The sequence below is a fragment of the Anguilla anguilla genome, chromosome 14 (genome assembly GCF_013347855.1).
Source record: "Anguilla anguilla isolate fAngAng1 chromosome 14, fAngAng1.pri, whole genome shotgun sequence".
In the NCBI taxonomy this organism is placed as follows: Eukaryota; Metazoa; Chordata; class Actinopteri; order Anguilliformes; family Anguillidae; genus Anguilla; species Anguilla anguilla.
The window spans coordinates 40,890,234-40,913,432 of record NC_049214.1 but is presented as its reverse complement, the minus strand read 5'-3'; the positions used below and the strand labels follow the sequence as shown (position 1 = coordinate 40,913,432).

The 23,199-nt window shown below is 43.1% G+C and overlaps 1 protein-coding gene across 4 annotated transcripts in view; it reads right to left on the bottom strand.

Annotated features, from left to right (window-relative positions):
• LOC118213089 (bone morphogenetic protein 1-like) overlaps window positions 1-23,199 on the bottom strand; it is a 64,623-nt gene that overhangs the window by 15,054 nt on the left and 26,370 nt on the right. For all 4 annotated transcript variants that reach the window (XM_035391753.1, XM_035391754.1, XM_035391755.1 and 1 more), the window contains 4 exons: window positions 18,586-18,710; window positions 14,944-15,059; window positions 4,578-4,680; window positions 2,767-2,883 (listed from right to left, as the gene is read on the bottom strand). In XM_035391753.1, the coding sequence (XP_035247644.1) occupies window positions 2,767-2,883; window positions 4,578-4,680; window positions 14,944-15,059; window positions 18,586-18,710 (461 nt within the window). The remainder of the gene's footprint in view (window positions 1-2,766; window positions 2,884-4,577; window positions 4,681-14,943; window positions 15,060-18,585; window positions 18,711-23,199) is intronic.

Below are 23,199 nucleotides of genomic sequence, written 5' to 3'. Positions count from 1 at the left end.
CAATGAAATAGACTGAACGCAACTTATTAGTCATGTAGTTCTATGTAGTGTCTATAGGTGATGCCAACATTACACTTCCATTTAATGACCAAATAGCCTATAATTATTATGAATTAATTCATTTAGAATTTACTAGAATAAAACAGGACAGATTACAAGAAACCTGCGATCATGTAGGCCAATAGCCTAAAATATATAAATTATATTACACATTATATTCAACCTTTTTCGGCATTTAATGCATTCGCCACCTCCTCCCACGCCTTCCGAACGTCTGGGAGACAAGATGGTGTGGATTGTGATCCATAAATTGCTACAGTCCTAGCAATTTGAAATGAATTTGATAGCTGACAATATGAAAGTGTCATTTTCTCAGGAAATGTGCAGATAGAGAGCACCTCTGACAAAAGCTGTCTCATAAAGACTCAACAGAGCATCTCACTGACTTCAGGCCCTCTAAGATGAGCATGTGAAACCCTCTCATAAGGGCCTTTCAGTAAAAAGCATCACACTGAATAAAACTCTATTGTGACCATATATTTAATATCTAAACTGCCTCTGATGGAGAATATTATATATTTTTTCTAATATATTTTTGTACTTTTGTCGTAAGTATTTCTGGAAAAAAAAGTGCTGTTGTCGTTGACGGTCCAGTGCGTTTGGGTTGCTCATTATGAAATTGCATGGAGCGGTTGCGTTCCAACTGGATTTTTTTAAAAGCATGAGAACAACAATTTCGATTGGCTACCATAGAGACACATCTTGGACATTCAAACCCCGTCTTTTAGCGATACCGCCATCAGGTGCGCCAAGATTGGTGTCGTGAAATTACCAAATTTCTCGCCGACACGCCCTCAGAGCAATACCGCCAACGCTTACTCTTGCATTCTCCATCGCGTTTGGTTTATGAAAATAGAGCCCTACGTCTTCTGACTAAATTGGATTTTAGTTCTATTCCTTTTTTAGTCATATACCAGTGGCGTAGGTTTCATTTGAACATTGGGGGGGACACATTAAGTGGGGGTCTGGGGGTCCTCCCCAAGGAAATTTTGTGCGTCAAACACTTCATTTCCTGCAATCTGGTGAATTTTTATGCATCAATTTATGGTGGAAAAGCTTCTTTCATGTTTTTATTCATGTTTGTATCCCCTGCGTCCCCCGTCCCCCCCCGAAATCCTTTTTATTTGGGTGAGTAGGCTACATGCTCAACTGGAGAATCGAAACATCAGAATGGCGCTTAATATTGAAAATATTTAGTAGTGAAAAATGTACTACTAATAAATTTAGCTAGCTACATACATCATGTTATAGTATAATACAACTAATAGATAAATAATATAGAACAATATAAGAAGCATATAAAATCATTCATAATTCCACAAATGTAAAAGAAAAATGAATACACACTTGGCTTTTTTCATATGTGAATGAAAATAGTTCACATGAAGTCGTGAAATTTGCGTATTCATTTTTTGAAATGTGAACTACAATTTTAATGTCAAAACAAAAGATGTGTCTTGAAATAGCATAAGTTCCCTTTTCCCTCTCTCATTTTATAAGCGGGGTTATTTTTATGTGTATAGTTTATGTGTACTTTTCACATGTTGGGCGTTCACATGTGATTTTTGAACATCAGACTTGCTCATAAGAATTAAACAAACACCAAACACCCATCAGCTTCAGATTGGCACCACTCAAACAATATACCACAAACAAGCTAACTGTTATGTTTTAATATCAAAAGCCGCAACTGTTAGCGCTTTAAAACAGAAAATGTGACTGAAATAAATAAACTTAGCTAGCTCGCTAACTTGGCTGCAGTGCAGCGAACCAGTCACAGCCAGCTTGTTACTGGCTGCACAGCTGTGAGAGCAAAAGGAATATGAGACAGGCAAGGCCAGTGCTTTTTGTCTCAGTACGACTGTTTTTGCAACACGGCATGCATTAGTAGTAAGTACAGTAGTAAGTACACATGGCTTATATTGCATTTTGTTTTCCTTCAAGTCATATACAAAGTTTGTTCATATATCACTTCTTTTCTTACTCCCGAAACTGGCTGGGGCAGGGACATGGTAAGCCATGTGTTCATGTTCACAGCCTGATCGCTGTTTTTTTTTTCGCAGGTAGAACGCTATTCAATCCAATAGAAACAAGTACAGAGAAAATGAAATGCAGTTGCCGATTCGCATTTTAATTTGAAACATGACCAGATTGTGTTTCCGTACCCGTTGATGTAGATGCAGTGAGTATTTACACAGAAGCGGGTCTTATAAAAACACTATCGCCGGGCGTTGTGGTGCCTTTAGTGAGGATCTCTTGTGAGAAAAGCTCACTAAGAAACACAAAAAACATGTAGGCTAAAGGAACTGACAAAGGTAAATTCTCAACTGTTCTCCCCCTTCCCATCTCTCAGCAGTGCTCATGAGCTAATGCCGAACCTTCCAAACTCATCCTATAAAAAGAAAAGAAAATTGCTTATGTAAGGCAAGACATGGCTTTTTCTCTCTCATGGTTCTGTGCAGTTGGCTCAATGTTACAAACATCACCCCTTTTGTGTGAGCGCATAGATAACTTGAGTGGGAAATCCTAGGTTGACAGATTGATTTTATAGCAAGAATTGTGATACCCATTATTTCCATGGTTAGGATATGTAGGAGCTGGTTAACTTGGACTTGGCTTAACTAAGTTGAGCTTCTTTCATGATACGGGCCCCAGACCTGTTCGGCCATCAGCATGCGTTTCAGCTTTGAATACCAGTGGGCGTACCTTCATACACAGCTGAGAAACCTTTGCCCACCCAGTTGCTGCTGCTGCGGAACTCAATCCAGAGCCGGCTGTCGGTGGAGATGATTGGTTCTGGCACCTGGTTGCCACAGAAACGACCTAGAAACAAAAATAGCAGCACTAATAAGCTATCACTGCACTGCACGGTCTGCCCAATCAGCTCTTACCCAGTGAGGTAGTGAACCTTTCAGCACTGTTTTCATCTTTTTGTCTTTGATTAAGACCCGCCTGTTAATTTTTCCCATCACTGGACGGTTCTTTCCCATACAAGCTTTCTCCTAATGAAGCTGTTCAAAAGATAATCTTTAATTGGATTTTAGTAAGTTTTCTGAACCAGCTGTTAGAACTGAGATGGGACGGGGAAGTACAAGTCATTGTGCTCCATGGTAGAATGCACACTGAACGCACATTATTAACTCTCAAAAATGTTTGTGATGAATTATAACATTTATTCTGTGATCACATTGTCCAGTAAAATCTTGTCTTTAAAAGACTCTCTTGCAAAAGTTATTCTGAATAAGTTCTGAATCTGATTAAATAAATAATATCCACACGTTTGTTGAAGCTGAGGCTGAACCCAGTATTCCTGGCCTTAATACATACAGCTTGTGCTTCAGAAAGCTGTTGCATAATGGTTTAGTCTAGGCAATGGGTTGCTTATGTATCCCATGCCTCAGAGAGCCTGGTTCACTCTGCATTGTCCAGCTGCTAACAGGCTATATAGTCAGCTGCTAACAGGCTAACATGCTATCTAGTCAGCTGCTAATAGGCTACCTAGTTTGATTAGTATCATTTTCGTTTGTTAGCTACTTCGTGCTGCCCCCCATCCCCCCTTTTGCTAGTTATCTAACCAGGAAACTGCTGAAAGTTGATAAAAGTGTATATGGTGTTCATCACTGTGTACACCAGAGAATGGGCTCTGATGAGGGCACTCTGCTACTGCTGAGATCGCTGTTCCACAAACTGTATCCAGATGCTCTGTAGTGTCCTCTAGCTGCACTTACTCTCCAAGCAGGCACCTTGTCCCAGGTCTTAAACCTGACATGCCTGTGCACCACGGCCAGCCCCATGGTGGGGCGTGAGGGGGCAACGATCCCTCACCCAGACTGTCCCGCCCTCTCAGTCAAGATGAATGTGAAAAAGGATTTTAATTAAATAAATAAAAGACACCCAAGTGCGTCGGCTTTCTAGTGATAATATTACAATAGCAATATTTTAGTTAAGGGCAGTCTGTTAGGCAAAGCCAATTTTTGATTGGTTGTCTGGTTAAGCTTGCTCCCATAAGTTACGTTGTGTTATGTTGAACAACTCACGATTTTCAGATTTTCAGATGCATCTGTTAATCAACAGTGTGTCATTTTCTCAGGAAATGTGCAGATAGAGAGCACCTCTGACAAAAGCTGTCTCATAAAGACTCAACAGAGCATCTCACTGACTTCAGGCCCTCTAAGATGAGCATGTGAAACCCTCTCATAAGGGCCTTTCAGTAAAAAGCATCACACTGAATAAAACTCTATTGTGACCATATATTTAATATCTAAACTGCCTCTGATGGAGAATATTATATTTATTTTTAAATATATTTTTGAATTAAATTCTCTCTGGTTACCAAAGTGCATTGCTCTGATCAAAACAATGTCTTGTAAAGACTGCAGAGAACATCTCTCTGATTTAAGACCCTCCCTGCTACTGACTTTCACAGCTTGGTAAATAATCACTGTGGTAGAGACTTATAGAGACCTCAGGCAGGCCCACAGACAGAAGCTCTCAGTTCAGCACCAACGGACAGAGACCTTTGAGTGGTGCTTGCCTCCAGTAGCCCTCCCTGATCTCCACATAGTCGTACCAGCACAGGTGACTGCGGTACAGGTCCAAGGAGGTGAAGTTCAGGATGATCTTTAATAAAGAAAAACAAGTGGGCAAATCACACATTGTGAAGATTATCAGCTCACTGTGTTTTACCATTAATCTTATTGTTGGCTTCAATACCTTATTATACATTTATTAACCTACTGCTGATTATTGTTGACACTTTATATTTATTTGTCATAAACATTATGGTGCCCTGAAATGGGGGTGTCTATGTATAAACTCCTCTAATTTCTACAAGGTGAAACCAAAGTGTATAAATACCCTTAAAGAAAATAAATCAAGGAAAAATATGTCTTTGACCCAAAAGTGACAAAATTGCAGAAGTCCCTTATGTTTACCATTATAATCACTGGCACTGCTATTGTTCAGATATTAAAGTATTAAAATCATGGTTTTACAATGACATCAATAATAATCCAGTTTAACAACATTTTAAAGCTGTATTTAACAAAACATATATATTACATAGCCATAACATGCTTTTATAGCAAAGAGTCAAACATAGACATAATGCTTTTATAAATAAAAAAGAAAATTACTCATCCTTGCTCTGAACTGCATAGTATGAACTGCATGAACCCCACCACAACCTCTACCTCAGAGACACGTTAAGTCCATTATAAACTGAAAACATCATTTCATAATTAAAAACATAGTTCCTCATCTTCATTACGAACAACTGCATGCAATTAATTCCTAATGATTTTTTAGCTGCTACCGCAGCTCTATAGCTCTGTCTGTCGGTCGGTTGGTTGGTTGGTCGGTCCACAAAAGGTGTCCCACCCCATAGCGGCCACAGTTTTCGCCCCAGAAGGCTGAAATTTGGCGTGGACGAAGGTAGAGGTGAGTAACTTTCAAGGCCAATTGACCAAGAGGGGGCCTATCACAAAAAGGCACATAACTCCCAAATGGATTCACAGATTTGCACAAGATTTTGTGGGAAGGTTGCTCATGAGCCAAAGAAGAGGTCACGTGTTTGTGTGAGGGTGTGTGAGGGGGCGTGGCCTATCACAAAAAGGTGCATAACTCCCGAATGGATTTACAGATTTGCACAAAATTTTGTGGAAAGGTTGCTCATGAGCCAAAGAAGAGGTCACGTGTTTGTGTGAGGGTGTGTGAGGGGGCTTGGCGATGGGCGTGACCTATCACAAAAAGGCTCATAACTCCTGAATGGATTTACAGATTTGCACAAGATTTTGTGGAAAGGTTGCTCATGAGCCAAAGAAGAGGTCATGTGTTTGTGTGAGGGTGTGTGGGTGGATGCATGCACACATGGATGCATGGCGTGTGTGGTCGCAGCTATTGCGGATTCGTGCTTGCTTTTTTTAAACTACAAAATGTGTTTACTGTTTTTTGTTAATACTTGTTCTCCCCTCGTTGAAGCCCTACTTTACCTGTATCTCTGATTTGCATAAGCTTGGATAAATTTGAAAAAGAAATTGAAAATTTCCCTGGGTGGAATACATCTTCAGCTATACTCAAACTTTCTCAAACTGTATTTTGTGAAGACAAGCTCCTGCACATGAGCTGGCAGCGGCATCAGACATATCCAGATTTACAGCATCGATTTCTGCACCAACCTAATTTGATAAAGATTATCTTATCATATATTGCTAAAATATTTTCTTAAAATAAAAGACATAACTCAATCAATTTGCAAACCTGCTATGGACCTCTTTTTAGATGAGTCAACGTTGTATTTTTAAATTATAGTGATGTTTATATAATTATAGTGATTTGCTATATAGGCTAAAGGAAAATGTATTGAGGCATATTACAGGAACACTGAGAAAAGTGCTAAAATGTGCATGAAAAACACAAATTGGAAAAAGCAGTTAAAGAAAAAAAGTGTAATTTCTTCAGTCATAAGTAATTCAGCACATTTCTCCCTCCCTTCTCCCTGGAGTGCGCTTTTTTGTCGTTCTCCTCTTATTAATTCCACAGACAACACGCAGCTTTGGTGGTTTGCTGGGATCACACGCACTTGGTTACATTTCACGCAATTGTCATGTAACTGCTCTATTCAGTTTATTCAAAGTCTCAGTTTCAGTGAAAAACTAAAAATATATGGGTGCCATTATCTCGCAAGAGTTCTTGCCTATCATTTCTAGAACTGCAGCATCCACAATTATTCATCCCCACCCTAAAGGCTTTACAACTTCATCAGATGAATGCCGTGAATTAATTTTGGGTGATTGTATTTGCGAAGTTAGTTTCGACAGTGCTTGATTGGGAAACTCTTTTCAAAGCACTGGTCATTCAGTTGCTGAACAGCATGCTGGAGTAGACAGCGACACGTTCACAACTGGGTAAAAGCATCTGTTGTCTATTGTCAAGGGGTTGTGAAGAAAATGGCACAAACTGCCTGTATTTCTCGATTTTTTTGAATTTTAAAAACGCAGTTATTTTAAGCCCGAATATTAATTATAAAGTCCCCGAAGCACGATGGTGTCGCTCTGGCCTATCTAGTGTTAAGGGAAGTTCTCACTCACTGTCTCTCTGCAGGTATGTGTGTGCATCAAATTGAGAAACTTGGTGCTGACTTCTGAGCAAATCACATCAAAGAGATGGGAAAAAAGATCCTAATTTGAATAATAGTGGCCAAATTTGGCCCTCTTGCAACTCATCATTTTTTCACAAGACTTGTCCTATCTGCAAATACATGTCCTATCTAAGTTTAGGCCTGGATATGATATGGATTAGTTGGTAGGCCCTATTTTGGGAGGAAAAAAATAATTTTTGCTTGCTAAAAAATGTGTTCACTTGAGTATATCACCAAAACCAAAAGTATCAACTCAGGTATATCATCTTACATTGCCAATATGTTATTTGGAGTAATCACATCATAGAGCCATGTCAACAGGATATACCATTGCTTTATAATATCAGCAGAGTACCTGGTGGAAATATTCTTAGAGAACTGAAATGGTTCAATAAAACTGTTTTATTTTGTTTTGATGACACTGGAAACAATTTAAACAATAAATAACTATGATTAACAATAATAAATTAAAAAATAAAAATAAATCTACATTATATATAACTATGAGATAAAACAAAAATAAATACCTTTATAAATAACTATGCATACAACTAATTATATATATTTTTGCCATGAACTGAATGATGAGTCTACAAGCTACTGAAGCAGGTGACAAAGCCTACAGAATGTTTCCCAATGTTTCAAACATAGTTTCAGTATAACTGTAGGCTTTGTAATGCCTGTAAAACAATGGTTATATTCCTAGTTATAATCGTCAACATAGTCGTTGAATGTAGTCATAACATAGTGACATTTGTCTTTCATTACACAAACCGTAAACAACATGTAACATATTAGAACAGCATGAAGTTGTTGGTTTCAGTTCCACTTTCACGGAAATAATTATCCCAGGAAGTGCACTTTCACCTTCACCTCCCGAACCATCATCTTCGTCATTAGAATGAAGTATGGCTTGAAGTGGTAGTTCTACTAATAACATTTATTTCTGAAACATTTCTGAAGTATTAGAACTGCAGCGCTGCAAGCTCTGTGATTCGTGTTTTCAGCAGCTAGTACTGTTGGTGACGAAACAGCTTAAATTTAAATATAGCAAAATATAGTTGTGGTTTTAAAACGCAAATCTGCTTTTATTGTTGTCAGTTTGACGTATTCCAGAGATGCGAGTCTCCACTGCATAACAAAAAAAGGAAATGAAATAAGAATGTTGCTACATTCAGAAATAATGGAGTCATTCATCTGAGATTAAAGAGTGTTCATGATGCCAATAGGTGTCATTCGGGTTCATGAAGTTAACCAGTTTACGATTCAATCTGTTACGCATGTTTCGTGAATGAGGCCATTCACCCTACAAAATCTGCTAGGTTCAATTTTATTGACCCCTTCTTCCTCGAGCTCTCTGCTGACCTGATCTCATTGCCACTCTCTTACTTATTCAACCCTAACCCTCTTTCCAAATGTCCAAAATACCCAGTAATTAGAAAACTGCCTTTGTGCTGCCCCTTTGTAAGGGGGAAATTGCTCTGAATCCTAATAATCACCTCATTTCTATTATACAATGTCTCTTGAAAAAGAAGTTAACAAACAGTTAACTTGGTTTCTGGATTATTATGGTGTCTTGTCTAACATTCAATCAGGTTTTTGTACATATTTGACCTCCTTTGTTAGCCAAACTAAGGATTAATTGTTTGCGCCCTCTCCTTCCTCTTGTTTCTCTCCCGCTGCTCCCTCTGCTTCCTCTCATCTCCTGCTGCTCCCTCTCGTTCTTCTCCTCTCTCTCCCACTGTTCCCTCTCCTTCCTCTCTTCTCCTCTTTCTCCTGCTGTTCCCTCTCCTACCTCTCTTCCCCTCTTTCTCCTGCTGCTCTCTCTCCTTCCTCTCCTCTCTCCTGCTGTTCCCTCTTCTTCCTCTCCCCTCTCTCCTGCTGTTCCCTCTCCTTCCTCTCTTCTCCTCTTTCTCCTGCTTTTTCATCTCCTTCCTCTCCTCTCTCTCCTGCTGTTCCTTCTTCTTCCTCTCCTCTCTTCTGCTGTTCCCTCTCCTTCCTCTAGTCTCTCCCGCTGTTCCCTCTCCTTCTCCTCTCTCCCACTGTTCCCTCTCCTTCCTCTCCTCTCTCCTGCTGCTCCCTCTCCTTCCTCTCGTCTCTCTCTCTTGCTGTTCCCTTCTTCTCCTTTCTCCTATTGCTCTCTTTCCTTTGATCCTCTCTCCTGCTGCTCCCTCTCCTTCTCCTCTCTCATGCTGCTCCCTCTCATTCCTTTCTCACCCCAAAACCTGGTTGCCTCTGCCAGGAGGTTGAGACTTAGCTGTTCATGGACCTTTCAATAAGACAGTGACCACAAAAATACATCAAAATCAACACAGAAGGTGTTGCGGGAACACAAAATCAATGTTTTCCAATGGCTAACTCTATTGAAAACCTGTGGTCTGAACTGAGGAGGGCAGTTTACAAGTACAAGTGCCTAAGAATATCAAAGATTTTGACATTTTCGGCACAGAGGCATGGTCCAAGATAGGATTTCACTGATATATTGACAGGCTGAAGTATCAGAGCAATATCTGCCATTTTTAATATATCGGTTATCGCCTGTCGATCCCAACCAGCTGGTGATATGAAGAAGCCTCCCTGGACAACCAAACATACTGTAATTTGCACCAAGCCTACCATGTAGAGGAGAGTCCCAAAAAATAAACCACCAACAGCCAGCCCTGGAATGTGTGCATCAAAAATGTGGAAAAGGCACAGGGAAAAGCAATCCTTACACTAAAGGAGTGTAAAATATTGTCTGTTTTAACCCTTTAAAGGAAATGTTTATTCTCTATCTATCTTCAGCTCAGCAACCTGAAATCTGGTAGTGTAGTGTATGGTTGCAGCAAATCATTTTAAATTGTCTCCAGGAGAGGAATCCCTAGGAAATGGAGGTGGAGGAAGATTCTGGGATATTACGGGTTGTGGTGGTGGAGGAGGATTCTGGGGTGTGGTAGGTTATGGTGTTGTAGGAGGATTCTGGGGTGTTTATAGCTTGTGGTGGTGGAGGAGGATCCTTCTCTGGACCACCTTTGATTTCTTCCATGTGCCAATGACCATGACAAACCTGGTCAGAAACTACTTCCAAGATCTGCAGTTCTGTCTCACAACAACAGAGTACACTACAGCATGGAAATCTTTGGAAGTAGGAATAATGGCAGGCCGCACCATCTCCCCTCTAGCCTTCACCATGGCAACCAATGGAACTAATCATCTGAGCATCCAGATAGGTCGTAGGAGGAGAACGCCGGAAGTCTGGAGAGGGACTACCTCCCATTCGTGCTCACATGAACGACATGACCACCCTGACCTCAACTGTCGCATGTACAAAGCGACTGCTGGAAAAGCTTCAGTCAAACATGAAGAGGGCATGCATGAGGTTTAAACCCAGTAAATCCAGGAGCATATCCATTGCTAAAGGGAAACTTACAGACCAGAGATTCCACATCGACGACACACCCATTCCAACGGTGTCGGAATTGCCTGTCAAGAGCTTAGGGTGGTGGTACAATGCAAGCCTCACAGACCCAGACACAGACCGGAGCATCCAAATCAGGGAAGAAACTATCAAAGGACTGGTCAGCATAGACAAGGCCTTACTCCCTGGCAAACTGAAACTGTGGTGCCTGCAGTTTGGACTGCTTCCACATCTGATGTGGCCTTTGACAGTCTACAAGATTCCCATCACCAAAGTCGAGAAGCTGGAGAGAACAATCAGCTCCTACATAAAGAAATGACTTGGACTTCCACGTTTCCTCAGCACTATCGGCTTGTATGGGAATGGTGCACTGGAACTGCCTGTCTCTAGCCTCAGTGAAAAATACAAGTGCACCAAGGTGAGGCTGGACATGACCCTGGCTGAGTCTCAAGATGTTGGGATACGAGCAACTGCTCCCAGGCTGACAACTGGGAGGAAGTGGACCCCGTCTGAGGCTGTAGAGCAAGCAAAATCTGCTCTCAGGCACGGAGACATTGAAGGTCAGGTGCAGCATGGGAGAGGTGGTTTTGGTCTTGTGACAAGTTGTCCCACTTGGCACAAAGCAACATCAGCCCAGTGGCGAAAGCTGGTAGTTGCTAAGGTAGTTGGAGGTGGGCTGCAGAGGTTTTGTGGCCAAATCAACCACTGAGCTCCTGAAAGAGATGGGAGTTTGAGGGTCCTATGGCAAGCCATAAGGTCAATGTCGGAGGCTGGCGAGTGTAGCAGCAACTAGCTTTGGTTGAAGAGAAAGGACCCGATCTTGGCTGCAAGGTGACTATCAACCTATAGGAAGGGGTAAAAGTGGAGGGGGGCGCACCTGGGATGCCAGATGTTGCCGTTGAGCCCTCTGGGGTGTCGTGGGCTTATCAACGAAACACCAGAGAAGGAGGGTGCCCACCTGATGACCCCAGTGAAGTGACTGATTACCCCTACTGCCACTCAAGAAATCAAGGGAGTGCTGATTATTGTAAGGCATAGTTACAACAAGTCTTATGAGCTAACTTATGAGCCATTTTTAATGCATTTAAATAATACCCCAAAGATTTGTTCTATGTGCACAAAGATTTATTTCTCTCAAATTTTGCCCACAAATTTGTTTATATCACTGTTAGCTAGCATTGCTCCTTTGTCAAGATAATCCATCTCCTGCACAGGTGTGGCATATCAAGATGCTGATTAAAAGCCACGATCACTACACAGGAGTTCCTTATGATGGGGTCAATAAAAGGCCACCCTAAAATGTTGAGATTTTTGTTATTCAACAAGATGTCACAGATGCATCAAAAGTTAAGAGATCATGCAAATGGCATGCTGACTTCAGGAATGTCCTGTAGAGCTGTTTCCAGAGTAATGGGTGTTCATTTCTCCACCATAAGCCGCCTCTAGTGTCGTTTCAGAGATTTTGGAAGTTTGTCCAACAGGCCTCACAACAATAGACTACGTGTAACCATGCCATCCCAGGGCCACCACATCCGATTTCTTCACCTGCGGGATCGTCTGAGGCCAGCCACATGGACAGCTGATGAAACAGTTGGTTTACACAACAATAGAATTTCTGCACAAACTGTCAGAAATCGCCTCAAGGAAGTTCATTTGCATGCTCAACGTCCTCACTGGGGTCTTGATTTGTCTACAGTTTGGTGTCACAATCGACGTGAGTGAGAAAGAGCTTACCTTCGAAGGCCACTGGCATGCTGGAGAACGGTCCTCTTCACTGATGAATCACGGTTTCAGCTCTACAGGGCAGATGGCAGGCAGCGTGTATGGCACTGGGTGGGTAAGTGGTTTGTTGATGTCAACGTTGTGAACAGAGTGGCCCATGGTGGTGGTGGGGTGTTCGTATGGGCAGGCATATCCTATGGGCAGAGAACTCAAGTGCATTTTATCCATGGCAATTTGAATGCACAGAGACATTGTGATGAGATCCTGAGGCCCATTGCTGTGCTATTCATCCACTGCCATGACTTCATGTTTCAGCATGATGATGCACGGACCCATGTTGCAAGGATCTGTACACAGTTCCTTGAAGCTGAAAATGTCCCATTTCTTCCATGGCCTGCAAACTCACCAGACATGTCACCCATTGAGCATGTTTGGGATGCTCTGGACCGGCGCATATGACAGCGTGTTCCAGTTCCCACTAATATCCAACAACTTCGTACATCTATTGAAGAGGAGTGGGACAGTATTCCACAGGCTACAATCAACAATTTGATCAATTCAATGCGAAGGAGATGTGTTGCGTTGCATGTGGCAAATGGTGGTCACACAAGATACTGATTGGTATTCTGTTCTTTTCATGGTATGGTCTTTTTTGGGGTATCTGTGACTAACAAATGCATATCTGTAACCCCAATCACATGAAACCAATAGATAAGTGCTTAATGAATCTATTTCAGTTGACTGATTTACGTTTATTACCTTTGAACTCAATAAAATGCAAATGTGTTGCATTTATATTTTTGTTCAGTGTAGATAATCCTCCTTCCTCATGATGCCATATATTTTCTGAAGTGCACCAGTCCCCATTCCAGCAAAACACCCCACAACCTGATGCTGCCATCCCCATGCTTCACGGTTGGGATGGTGTTCTTCGGATTAAAAGCCTCAACCTTTTTCCTCCATACATAGTGCTGATCATTATGGTCAAACAGTTCAATTTTTGTTTCATCTGACCAGAGAACACTCCTCCAAAAGGCTATGTCGCTACAAGCTTGGCACACCTGTATTTAGGGTATTTCTCCCATTCTTCTCTGCAGATTCTCTCAAGCTCTGTCAGGTTGGATGGGGAGCATTGCTGCACAACTATTTTCAGGTTTCTCCAGAGATGTTTGAACAAGTTCAAGTCCGGGCTTTGGCTGGGCCACTCAAGGACATTCACAGACTTGTCCCGAAGCCACTCCTGCGTTGTCTTGGCTGTGTGCTTAGGGTCGTTGTCCTGTTGGAAGGTGAACCTTCCTGAGCACTCTGGCGCAGGTTTTCATCAAGGATTTGTCTGTGCTTTGTTCTGTTGATCTTTCCCTCGATTCTGACTAGTCTCCCAGTTCCTGCCGCTGAAAAGCATCCCCACCATCATGATGCTGCCACCACCATGCTTCACCATAGTGATGGTATTGGCCAGGTGATGAGAATTGCCTGGTTTCCTCCAGATGTGATGCTTGGCATTGTGGCTAAAGAGTTCAATCTCGGTTTCATCTGACCTGAGAATCTTGTTTCTCATAGTCTGAGAGTCCTTTATGTGCTTTTTGACAAACTTCAAGCGGGTTGTCATGTGCCTTTTCCTGAGGAGTGGCTTATGTCTGGCCACTCTACCATAAAGGCCTGATTGGTGGAGTGCTGCAGAGAGGGTTGTCCTTCTGGAGGATACTCACATCTCCACAGAGGAACTCTGGAGCTCTGTCAGAGTGGCCATTGGGTTCTTGGTCACCTCCCTGACTAAGACCCTTCTCCCCCGATTGCTGAGTTTGGCCGGGTGGCCAGCTCTAGGAAGAGTCCTGGAGGTTCCAAACTTCTTCCATTTAAGAATGAGGCCACTGTGTTCTTTGGGACCTGCAATGCTGAAGAAATGTTCTTGTACCCTTCCCCAGATCTGTACCTTGGCAGAATCCTGTCTCGGAGGTCTACAGACAATTCCTCGACTTCATGGATTGGTTTTCTGCTCTGACATGCACTGTTAACTGTGGGATCTTATAAAGACAGTTGTGTGCCTTTCCAAATAATGTCCAATCAATTGAATTTACCACAGGTGGACTCCAATCAAGTTTTAGAAACATCTCATACATGATCAATGGAAACAGAATGCACCTGAGCTGAAACCTGAGTGCCATAGTCTATCTCTTATAGCAAAGGGCCTGAATACTTATGTAAAGGTGAGATTTCTAAAAACGTATTTTTACGTTGTCATTATGGGGTATTGTGTGTAGATTGATGATAATAAAAATGAATTTAATCAATTTTAGAATAAGTCTGTAATGTAACAAAATGTGGAAAAAGTGAAGGGGTCTGAATACTTTCCAAAGGCACTGTACCTACATGGGTACCTACTCTCTCAAATAATAGGGATTAGCACATTACTGCTAGGTAATTAGGAAAATGTTAAACAGTATGTTTTCTTATAGCCTACAGTTTCTTTTGATTCGTAGTTACACCAAATACCTTCTGAGTTAAATTTTCATGCACCTTTTCATGCAGCTCCCCCACAACCCTGCCCTGATTGGTTGTCCCTCTGCATAATGGCCTTCGCCGAAGAAGCAGGTCTTCTTCAGTGCTTTAGGGGTGGCCTGCCTACCTTTTCCCCAGGCGTCACCGAAATCCTCCAGACACAGTGCATGTAGGCGGAGTATCCGTTGGGGAACCCAGGCGAGGAGAAGTTTCCACTGCTGTCCTGCAGGCTGTCGCCACACTCTACCAGAACACAAGATGTAAAACGCAAAGCAGACCACCACACCCTACCAAAGCAGGCCACCACACCCTACCAAAGCACACCACCACACCCTACCAAAGCATAACACCATACCCAACCAAAGCACACCACCACACCCTACAAATGCACAACGCTATACCCAACCAAAGCACACCCTACCAGAGCACAAAACCACACCCTACCAAAGCACACCACCACACTCTACCAGAACACACCATCATACCCTACCAAAGCAGATCACCACACCCTACCAAAGCACAACACCACACCCATGGCCGTACCCAGGGTTTTAGAAATACCGAGGTCCAAAATCCGAGCCCGCTAGGGGACATTTTTTTGATTTCTCTGAGTAGCCTGGCTGGCTACTTTCTCTCAGTCCCCTCATCTTGTCCTGTATCTCTTCCCTTCCCAAAGCTGGGCTTTGATTGTTTGAGGCTTTTCATTTTCTTCTCTGTCTCAGTGAAGAAAGTAAACACAGGGTTTGAATTTGAATAGCATCGTAAACAATTGGATTTGGCTGGCACGTTAACACCTTTTCATGTAAAATGATACTTAAGTTCAACGACAAGACACTATATATCTTTACCTTTCAAAATCTAATGATTATATTATGTACACTAGTATTTACCAACCTGTAGTATGATAGAAAAATATACGACAAAAACCACAGCAAGTTATTAGTGTGCATTACAATTCGATGCTGGATTTATTCTGAAATCCAAGCATGAAACATAATTCCCATTGATCACAGGCAGAAAGCGCCATTTAGCGGCCCGGATGTATAAGGTTATTATCCTACAGTGAAATGAAATGAGCTGACGTTACGTAGGCTATTCTAAATGAAATATTAGCAATGCAAATAAAAATATATATATATGTTTAACGTGGCGCGACCGCACAGGAGCTATTCGTCAGATGACGTCTAGATGAATGACATTGAACTACAAGCAGTTCAATGCAATCTGATGCTCAATTCAAAAATGAGAGGGCTATGTTTTTAAGAAATAGAGCGTTCTATTCATATACAAATTTATGAACGGGAAAACTCAGTTGACCTAAACTGGCTGATAAAAATGGACGAAATAAAAAGATTATCAATATTAATGATTGAAAACAATGTAGCGCCTCTTGTGCAAGAAATTGTGGGCAGTGAGGATGATGATGGTAATACAGCTTGACTAACGTAAGTTGGAAATATCCCATTTGTGACAATTGCAGCTAGTTAGCTAAACAATTTAACATTATATTAAATTTCGTGAGCTAGCCTATCAAACGTCTAACTTTAGGTTTAGAGACTATAGATCTGCGCTCTGCTGCTCCGTCTCCTGATACAAGGTGCCCAGAGTACGCTCTGGACACTCCGAGAGGGCGGTGCTCTGAATAACATTCCAACAGCGCTCAGAATTTACGAACAGCCCAGTAATGTTATGGAGTGCGCTCTGCCGCAAGCTTATTTGCGAACGCACCCTACATCATGCTTCACATGGATGCAGTGGTTGCCTGTCGGCTTTCCTTCAGTTGTTGATCAAAGAACCACTGTGTTGAGTAAAGATTTTGTTGTAAAGACAAGATCATCCACTTCACCACACGCACACACACAAGCAATGACGGTAATCAGATGAGCAAGTCGGCTATCTTGGCGTTGTGCAATATCTTTGCCGCACCAAGTTATTTTTAGACAATTTCACGACTTTTATTAAATACACCAACGGAAAAAATACCTCGGCCCTGACCTCGGTGACCTCAATGGCCATGACCACACCCTACCAAAGCAGGCCACCACACCCTACCAAAGCTCACCACCACACCGAACCAAAGCACAACACCACACCCCACCAAACCACAACACCACACCCCACCAAAGCAGGCCACCACACCCTACCCATGCTCACCACCACACCGAACCAAAGCAGACCACCACACCCTACCAAAGCACAACACCACACCCTACCAAACCACAACACCACACCCCACCAAAGCACAGCAGCACACCCCACCAAAGCACAGCAGCACACCCTACCAAAGCTCACCACCACACGAACCAAAGCAGACCACCACACCCTACTAAAGCACAACACCACACCCTACCAAAACACAGCAGCATACCCTACCAAACCACAACACCACACCCCACCAAAGCACAGCAGCACACCCTACCAAAGCACAACACCACACCGAACCAAAGCAGACCACCACACCCTACCAAAGCACAACACCACACCCTACCAAAGCACAGCAGCATACCCTACCAAACCACAACACCACACCCTACCAAAGCACAGCAGCACACCCTACCAAAGCACAACACCACACCGAACCAAAGCAGACCACCACACCCTACCAAAGCTCACCACCACACCCTACCAAAGCACGAGAAGTGTTTGAAATTGAGATAAAGGTAATGTATTGAGTTTTTGCATAAAGCTTATTTCTACATTGCTTTAAAATCCCAATATTGTCCTGGGTATATTAGACCCAAGGTAAACAGAACAGTAGGGTTAAAAAGAACTCCTTCATACCAAGCATTCCCCCGGTAGAGCAGGACTGGATTTGCAGTTAATTCGCCAAAGCCATGTCCCACAAATCCTGTGGTTGTGTGCTGGTGTAAAGGGCACATAACATTCTGTCTCTCAAGATACTTCCTGCCCTCCACCCCAGAAAGTGTAACCCAGGGAACGCCACTGGGTCAGCAGTGGATGCTCAGTTATTTGAAGAATATATATACAGTCTCAGAGCCACAAAGAGCCTCAATGTAAATGTATAAGCCTATGGGCTGGGACACATGGCTGGTTGGCAGCAACTGCTTATTGAAAAAACCACAACAGCTACAAGGGTTTACAGCTATAGCAACAAGTAAATGGAGCAGATTCAGGGTTTTCTGACATACTTTAAATGGCTCAGGTTTTTTACAGACTGATAAATAAAACGTTTTGATGGAAATTAACCACCGACAGGCTTTTACAGAGACATACTGTACATCAATCAATTAGAAGTTTTGCTCATGTTAAGTAGCTACATGCTTATATTGTAGTGTGTGTAGTTAATGTTTTTTAGTGTGTGCAATTAGTGTTTATTGTATGTGTAGTTAGTGTTTGTAGTGTGAGTAGTTAGTGTTTGTAGTGTAAGTAGTTAGCATTTGTAGTGTGAGTAGTTAGTGTTTGTAGTGGGTGTAGTTAGTCTTTGTAGTGTGTGTTGTTAGTGTTTGTAGTGTAAGTCGTTAGCATTTGTAGTGTGAGTAGTTAGTGTTTGTAGTGGGTGTAGTTAGTCTTTTTAGTGTGTGTTGTTAGTGTTTGTAGTGTTTATAGTTAGTGTTTATAGTGTGTGTTTGTGTCTGTAGTGTGAGTAATTAGCATTTGTAGTGTGAGTAGTTAGCGTTAGTACAGTGTGTAGTTAGTGTTAGCAGAGTGTGTAGTTAGTGTTTGTAGTGTGTGTAGTTATTGATTGTAGTGGGTGTAGTTATTGTTTGTAGTGTGTGTAGTTAGTGTTTGTAGTGTGAGTAGGCCTTACTTGAACAGTTGTAGAGCTTGTGGGCCTGTGCAATGTCCCCTTTGCTTAGCCGTGTTCTCTGTCCAATAGGAGGCCGCACCCCATTCCTATCCAAGCGAGGGAGGATAGTATCCAGAAAGATGCCTCTGCATTTAGAGGAAACACTTACACTTAGAGAGTAGTGAAAATAGGTAAAAACCAGTAAAACAGAAATGAAATACAGATCATACACTCTCACATACACTTCAGATTGATAAAAATGAGTCCAGGAAAGGATTTAAAAGAGCCCACTGAATCAGAAGCTCTAATGCTCTTCCAGGGTCTCATGGCTTTTACAGCAAAGGCATGATCACCTTTCATTCTTAACCTAGATTGTGCCTTTTAGGAAAAAAATCACATGTAAAAAAACTGCATTTCAGTAAGGACAACGTACGTATTTATATTACATATATTAATGAATATGCAATGTCATTATTTTGCTTGGTGCAAGCACCAGATTGCACTAACCTGTCAAACAGGGAGAATGGTACACCTCCCCTATTAAACAGGAGAACAATCAACCCCCCCCCCCCCCCCCAGGTGCAAGCTGGGGTGGGCGAGGGTGAGTGTAATTCTCTGAGCAGCAGCAAGGGAAGCATGCAAGGAGCCACGCTGGAGAGGTCTGACTGTCAGTTTAAAAAATGTGTGACACGTGCATATGATTGGTTGAATATGATAACATGTAGCAATGATTGTATGTTGGCAGATATCTAGATAATAATAGAAAGCTATGAGTAGAGCAGAGCACCGGCTGTATCCTGAAAGATCAGGAAGACCATATCGATATCCATCCAGAACACAAACTTTGATCCTGGATCAGACAATGGCCATACTGACATTATGCTATAGTGAGAGTACACAGCGGGGCAGTGTTCAGAAGAGCAGTGTACAGCAGTGTACAACAGTGTACAGCAGAGCAGTGTACAGCAGTGTACAGTAGAGCAGTGTACAGCAGTGTACAGCAGAGCAGTGTACAGCAGTGTACAGTAGAGCAGTGTACAGCAGTGTACAGTAAAGCAGTGTACAGCAGAGCAGTGTACAGCAGTGGACAGTACAGAAGTGTACAGCAGTGTAGAGTAAAGCAGTGTACAGTACATAAGTGTACAGTAGAGCAGTGTACAGCAATGTACAGCAGAGCATTGTACAGAAGTGTACAGTAGAGCAGTGTACAGCAGTGTACAGCAGTGTAGAGTAAAGCAGTGTACAGTACATCAGTGTACAGTAGAGCAGTGTACAGCAGAGCATTGTACAGCAGTGTACAGTAGAGCAGTGTACAGCAGTGTACAGTAGAGCAGTGCACAGCAGAACAGTGTACAGCAGTGTACAGTAGAGCAGTGCACAGCAGAGCAGTGTACAGCAGTGTACAGTAGAGCAGTGTACAGTAGTGTACAGTACAGCAGTGCACAGCAGTGTACAGTAGTGTACAGTACAGCAGTGTACAGCAGTGTACAGTAAAGCAGTGTACAGCAGAGCAGTGTACAGTAGAGCAGTGTACAGCAGTGTACAGTAGAGCAGTGCACAGCAGAACAGTGTACAGTAGTGCACAGCAGAGCAGTGTACAGCAGTGTACAGTATAGCAGTGTACAGCAGTGTACAGTAGTGTACAGTACAGCAGTGCACAGCAGAGCAGTGTACAGCAGAGTACAGTAGAGCAGTGTACAGTAGAGCAGTGTACAGCAGAGCAGTGTACAGCAGTGTAGAGTAGAGCGGTGTACAGCAGTGTACAGCAGAGCAGTGTACATCAGTGTACAGTAGAGCAGTGTACAGCAGAGCAGTGTACAGTAAAGCCATGTACAACAGAGCAGTGTACAGCAGTATAGAGTAGAGGAGTGTACAGCAGTGTACAACAGAGCAGTGTACAGCAGTGTACAGCAGAGCAGTGTACAGCAGTGTACAGTAGAGCAGTGTACAGCAGTATACAGTAGAGCAGTGTACAGCAGTGTACAGTAGAACAGTGTACAGCAGAGCAGTGTACAGCAGTGTACTGTAAAGCTGTGTACAGTAGAGCAGTGTACAGCAGTGTACAGCAGTGTACAGTAGAGCAGTGTACAGCAGTGTGCAGCAGTGTACAGTAGAGCAGTGTACAGCAGTGTACAGCAGAGCAGCGTACAGTAGAGCAGTGTACAGCAGTGTACAGCAGAGCAGTGTACAGCAGTGTACAGCAGAGCAGTGTACAGCAGTGTACAGTAGAGCAGTGCACAGCAGAGCAGTGTACAGCAGTGTACAGTACAGCAGTGTACAGCAGTGTACAGTAAAGCCGTGTACAGCAGAGCAGTGTACAGCAGTGTACAGCAGAGCAGTGTACAGCAGAGCAATGTACAGTACAGCAATGTACAGTAGAGCAGTGCACAGCAGTGTACAGTAGAGCAGTGTACCGCAGTGTACAGTAGAGCAGTGCACAGCAGTGTACAGTAGAGCAGTGCACAGCAGTGTACAGTAGTGTACAGTACAGCAGTGTACAGCAGAGCATTGTACAGCAGTGTACAGTAGAGCAGTGTACAGCAGTGTACAGTAGGGCAGTGCACAGCAGTGTACAGTAGTGTACAGTACAGCAGTGCACAGCAGAGCAGTGTACAGCAGTGTACAGTAGTGTACAGTACAGCAGTGTACAGTAGTGTACAGTACAGCAGTGCACAGCAGAGCAGTGTACAGCAGTGTACAGTAGTGTACAGTACAGCAGTGCACAGCAGTGTACAGTACAGCAGTGCACAGTAGAGCATTGTACAGCAGTATGTGTACAGTAGTGCAGCTGTTTTTTTGTTTCCTGAAGATCAGGAATTCAAAATCAACACCCTAGTTAAATACTGCAGAAGCAACCTGGTGTAACCAGAAGCAACCTTAATAATAATAATAATAATAATAATAATAATAATAATAATAATAATATTGCTTGTGGTCCACCAGCAAAGCCTAGAACCCTATTGTTTTTGATCAACTTAAAAAAAAAATCCTTCCCTCAAATGAAACAGGTAGAAATATCTGCCTGGTGAAAATATGCTGAGAGAACTGAAAAGGTAAAATAAAACAGTTTTATTTTTTTGATGACACTGCAACCAGTTCAAACGATACATTGGGATGGCAGGTATGCAGAGTTACGGCGTGGTGGGGCAGCATGCCGCAAACCTACACAGCACCGAGACTGCACAGAAACTCTCCTATACCGAGACTGCATAGAAACTCTCCTTTGCATCGCTCAGCCTTGGAGGAAATATGAACACACTGATCTGCCTTTTGAATGCAAGCTACACTTTTCTGATGGATTTTTATAGCTACGGTGGTTTCGGCCCTATATTTTCATTTCTGTAATATTTCCCATTTTATTAATTAATTAATTTTTGTATCTGTCTTGTTTTAATTTCCTCATTTTACTGTATATTGTGTAATCTTGTATCCTGTTAAGTTTTATTTTGCTTTTATTCATGTTCTCAAATGTGAAGCACCTTGCATTGCATTTTATGTATGAAATAAATGAACTAATAAAGTCTATTATATTTTCAGCATCGCCAACAGCATATAAAAATGTGCAGGTGTGAGAAAGTGGAGCCCAATACTGTTAGGGCTCGTGCTTCGCTCCAAGTTGGCAATGTGCACACCTATTAATTGCTGGAGGTAAATAAATCCCTCATGATTAAATCAGCAGTGCTCATAAAGAGTGCCGTGAAGGATCACGTCCAGCTCCAAATGCTCCCTTCTGAATGCTCTTCTCTCAGTCATGGCTCATTCATCGACAAGAACCTTGCGTTCCTTTCTGCTGTTGGTGTGTGTGCGATTTCACCGTGTGGCTCATAGGCCACGTCCCTGTTCTCCAGCTAACTTGCTTAAACCTGCAGAGGCTTAAGACTCCGTTGCCCCGGTAACAAGTCAGGCTAAATTGTGAACTGGCTTTGGGAAACCGAAAATCCTGAGTTTATTCCAAAATGTCAACAAACTAATCGAGTTAACTGAGTTGGCCACATATGCGAAACAGGACCCAGAACCGGTATTCTACCTTCTTTAACATAACAAGCACGTTTCATTGTTTGAATCCTTTTGAGTATAATATAGCCACAGTTTAAACAGTTTAGCTCTGCCCCGGGTGGGGGAGCAGGTGTGCTATTCTCCCTTGGGTGGGGGAGGGGTGTGTGCTATTCTCCCCCAGGTGGGGGAGGGGGTGTGTGCTATTCTCCCCCGGGTGGGGGAGGGGTGTGTGCTATTCTCCCCCGGATGGGGGAGGGAGTGTGTGCTATTCTCTCCTGGGTGGGGGAGGGGTGTGTGCTATTCTCCCCCGGATGGGGGAGGGGTGTGTGCTATTCTCCCCTGGGTGGAGGAGGGGGTGTGTGCTATTCTCCCCCGGGTGGGGGAGGGGTGTATGCTATTCTCCCCCGGGTGGGGGAGGGGGTGTGTGCTATTCTCCCCCGGGTGAGGGAGGGGGTGTGCTCTTCTCCCCCGGGTGGGGGAGGGGTGTGTGCTATTCTCCCCCGGGTGAGGGAGGGGGTGTGCTCTTCTCCCCCGGGTGGGGGAGGGGTGTGTGCTATTCTCCCCCGGGTGAGGGAGGGGGTGTGCTCTTCTCCCCCGGGTGGGGGAGGGGTGTGTGCTATTCTCCCCCGGGTGGGGGAG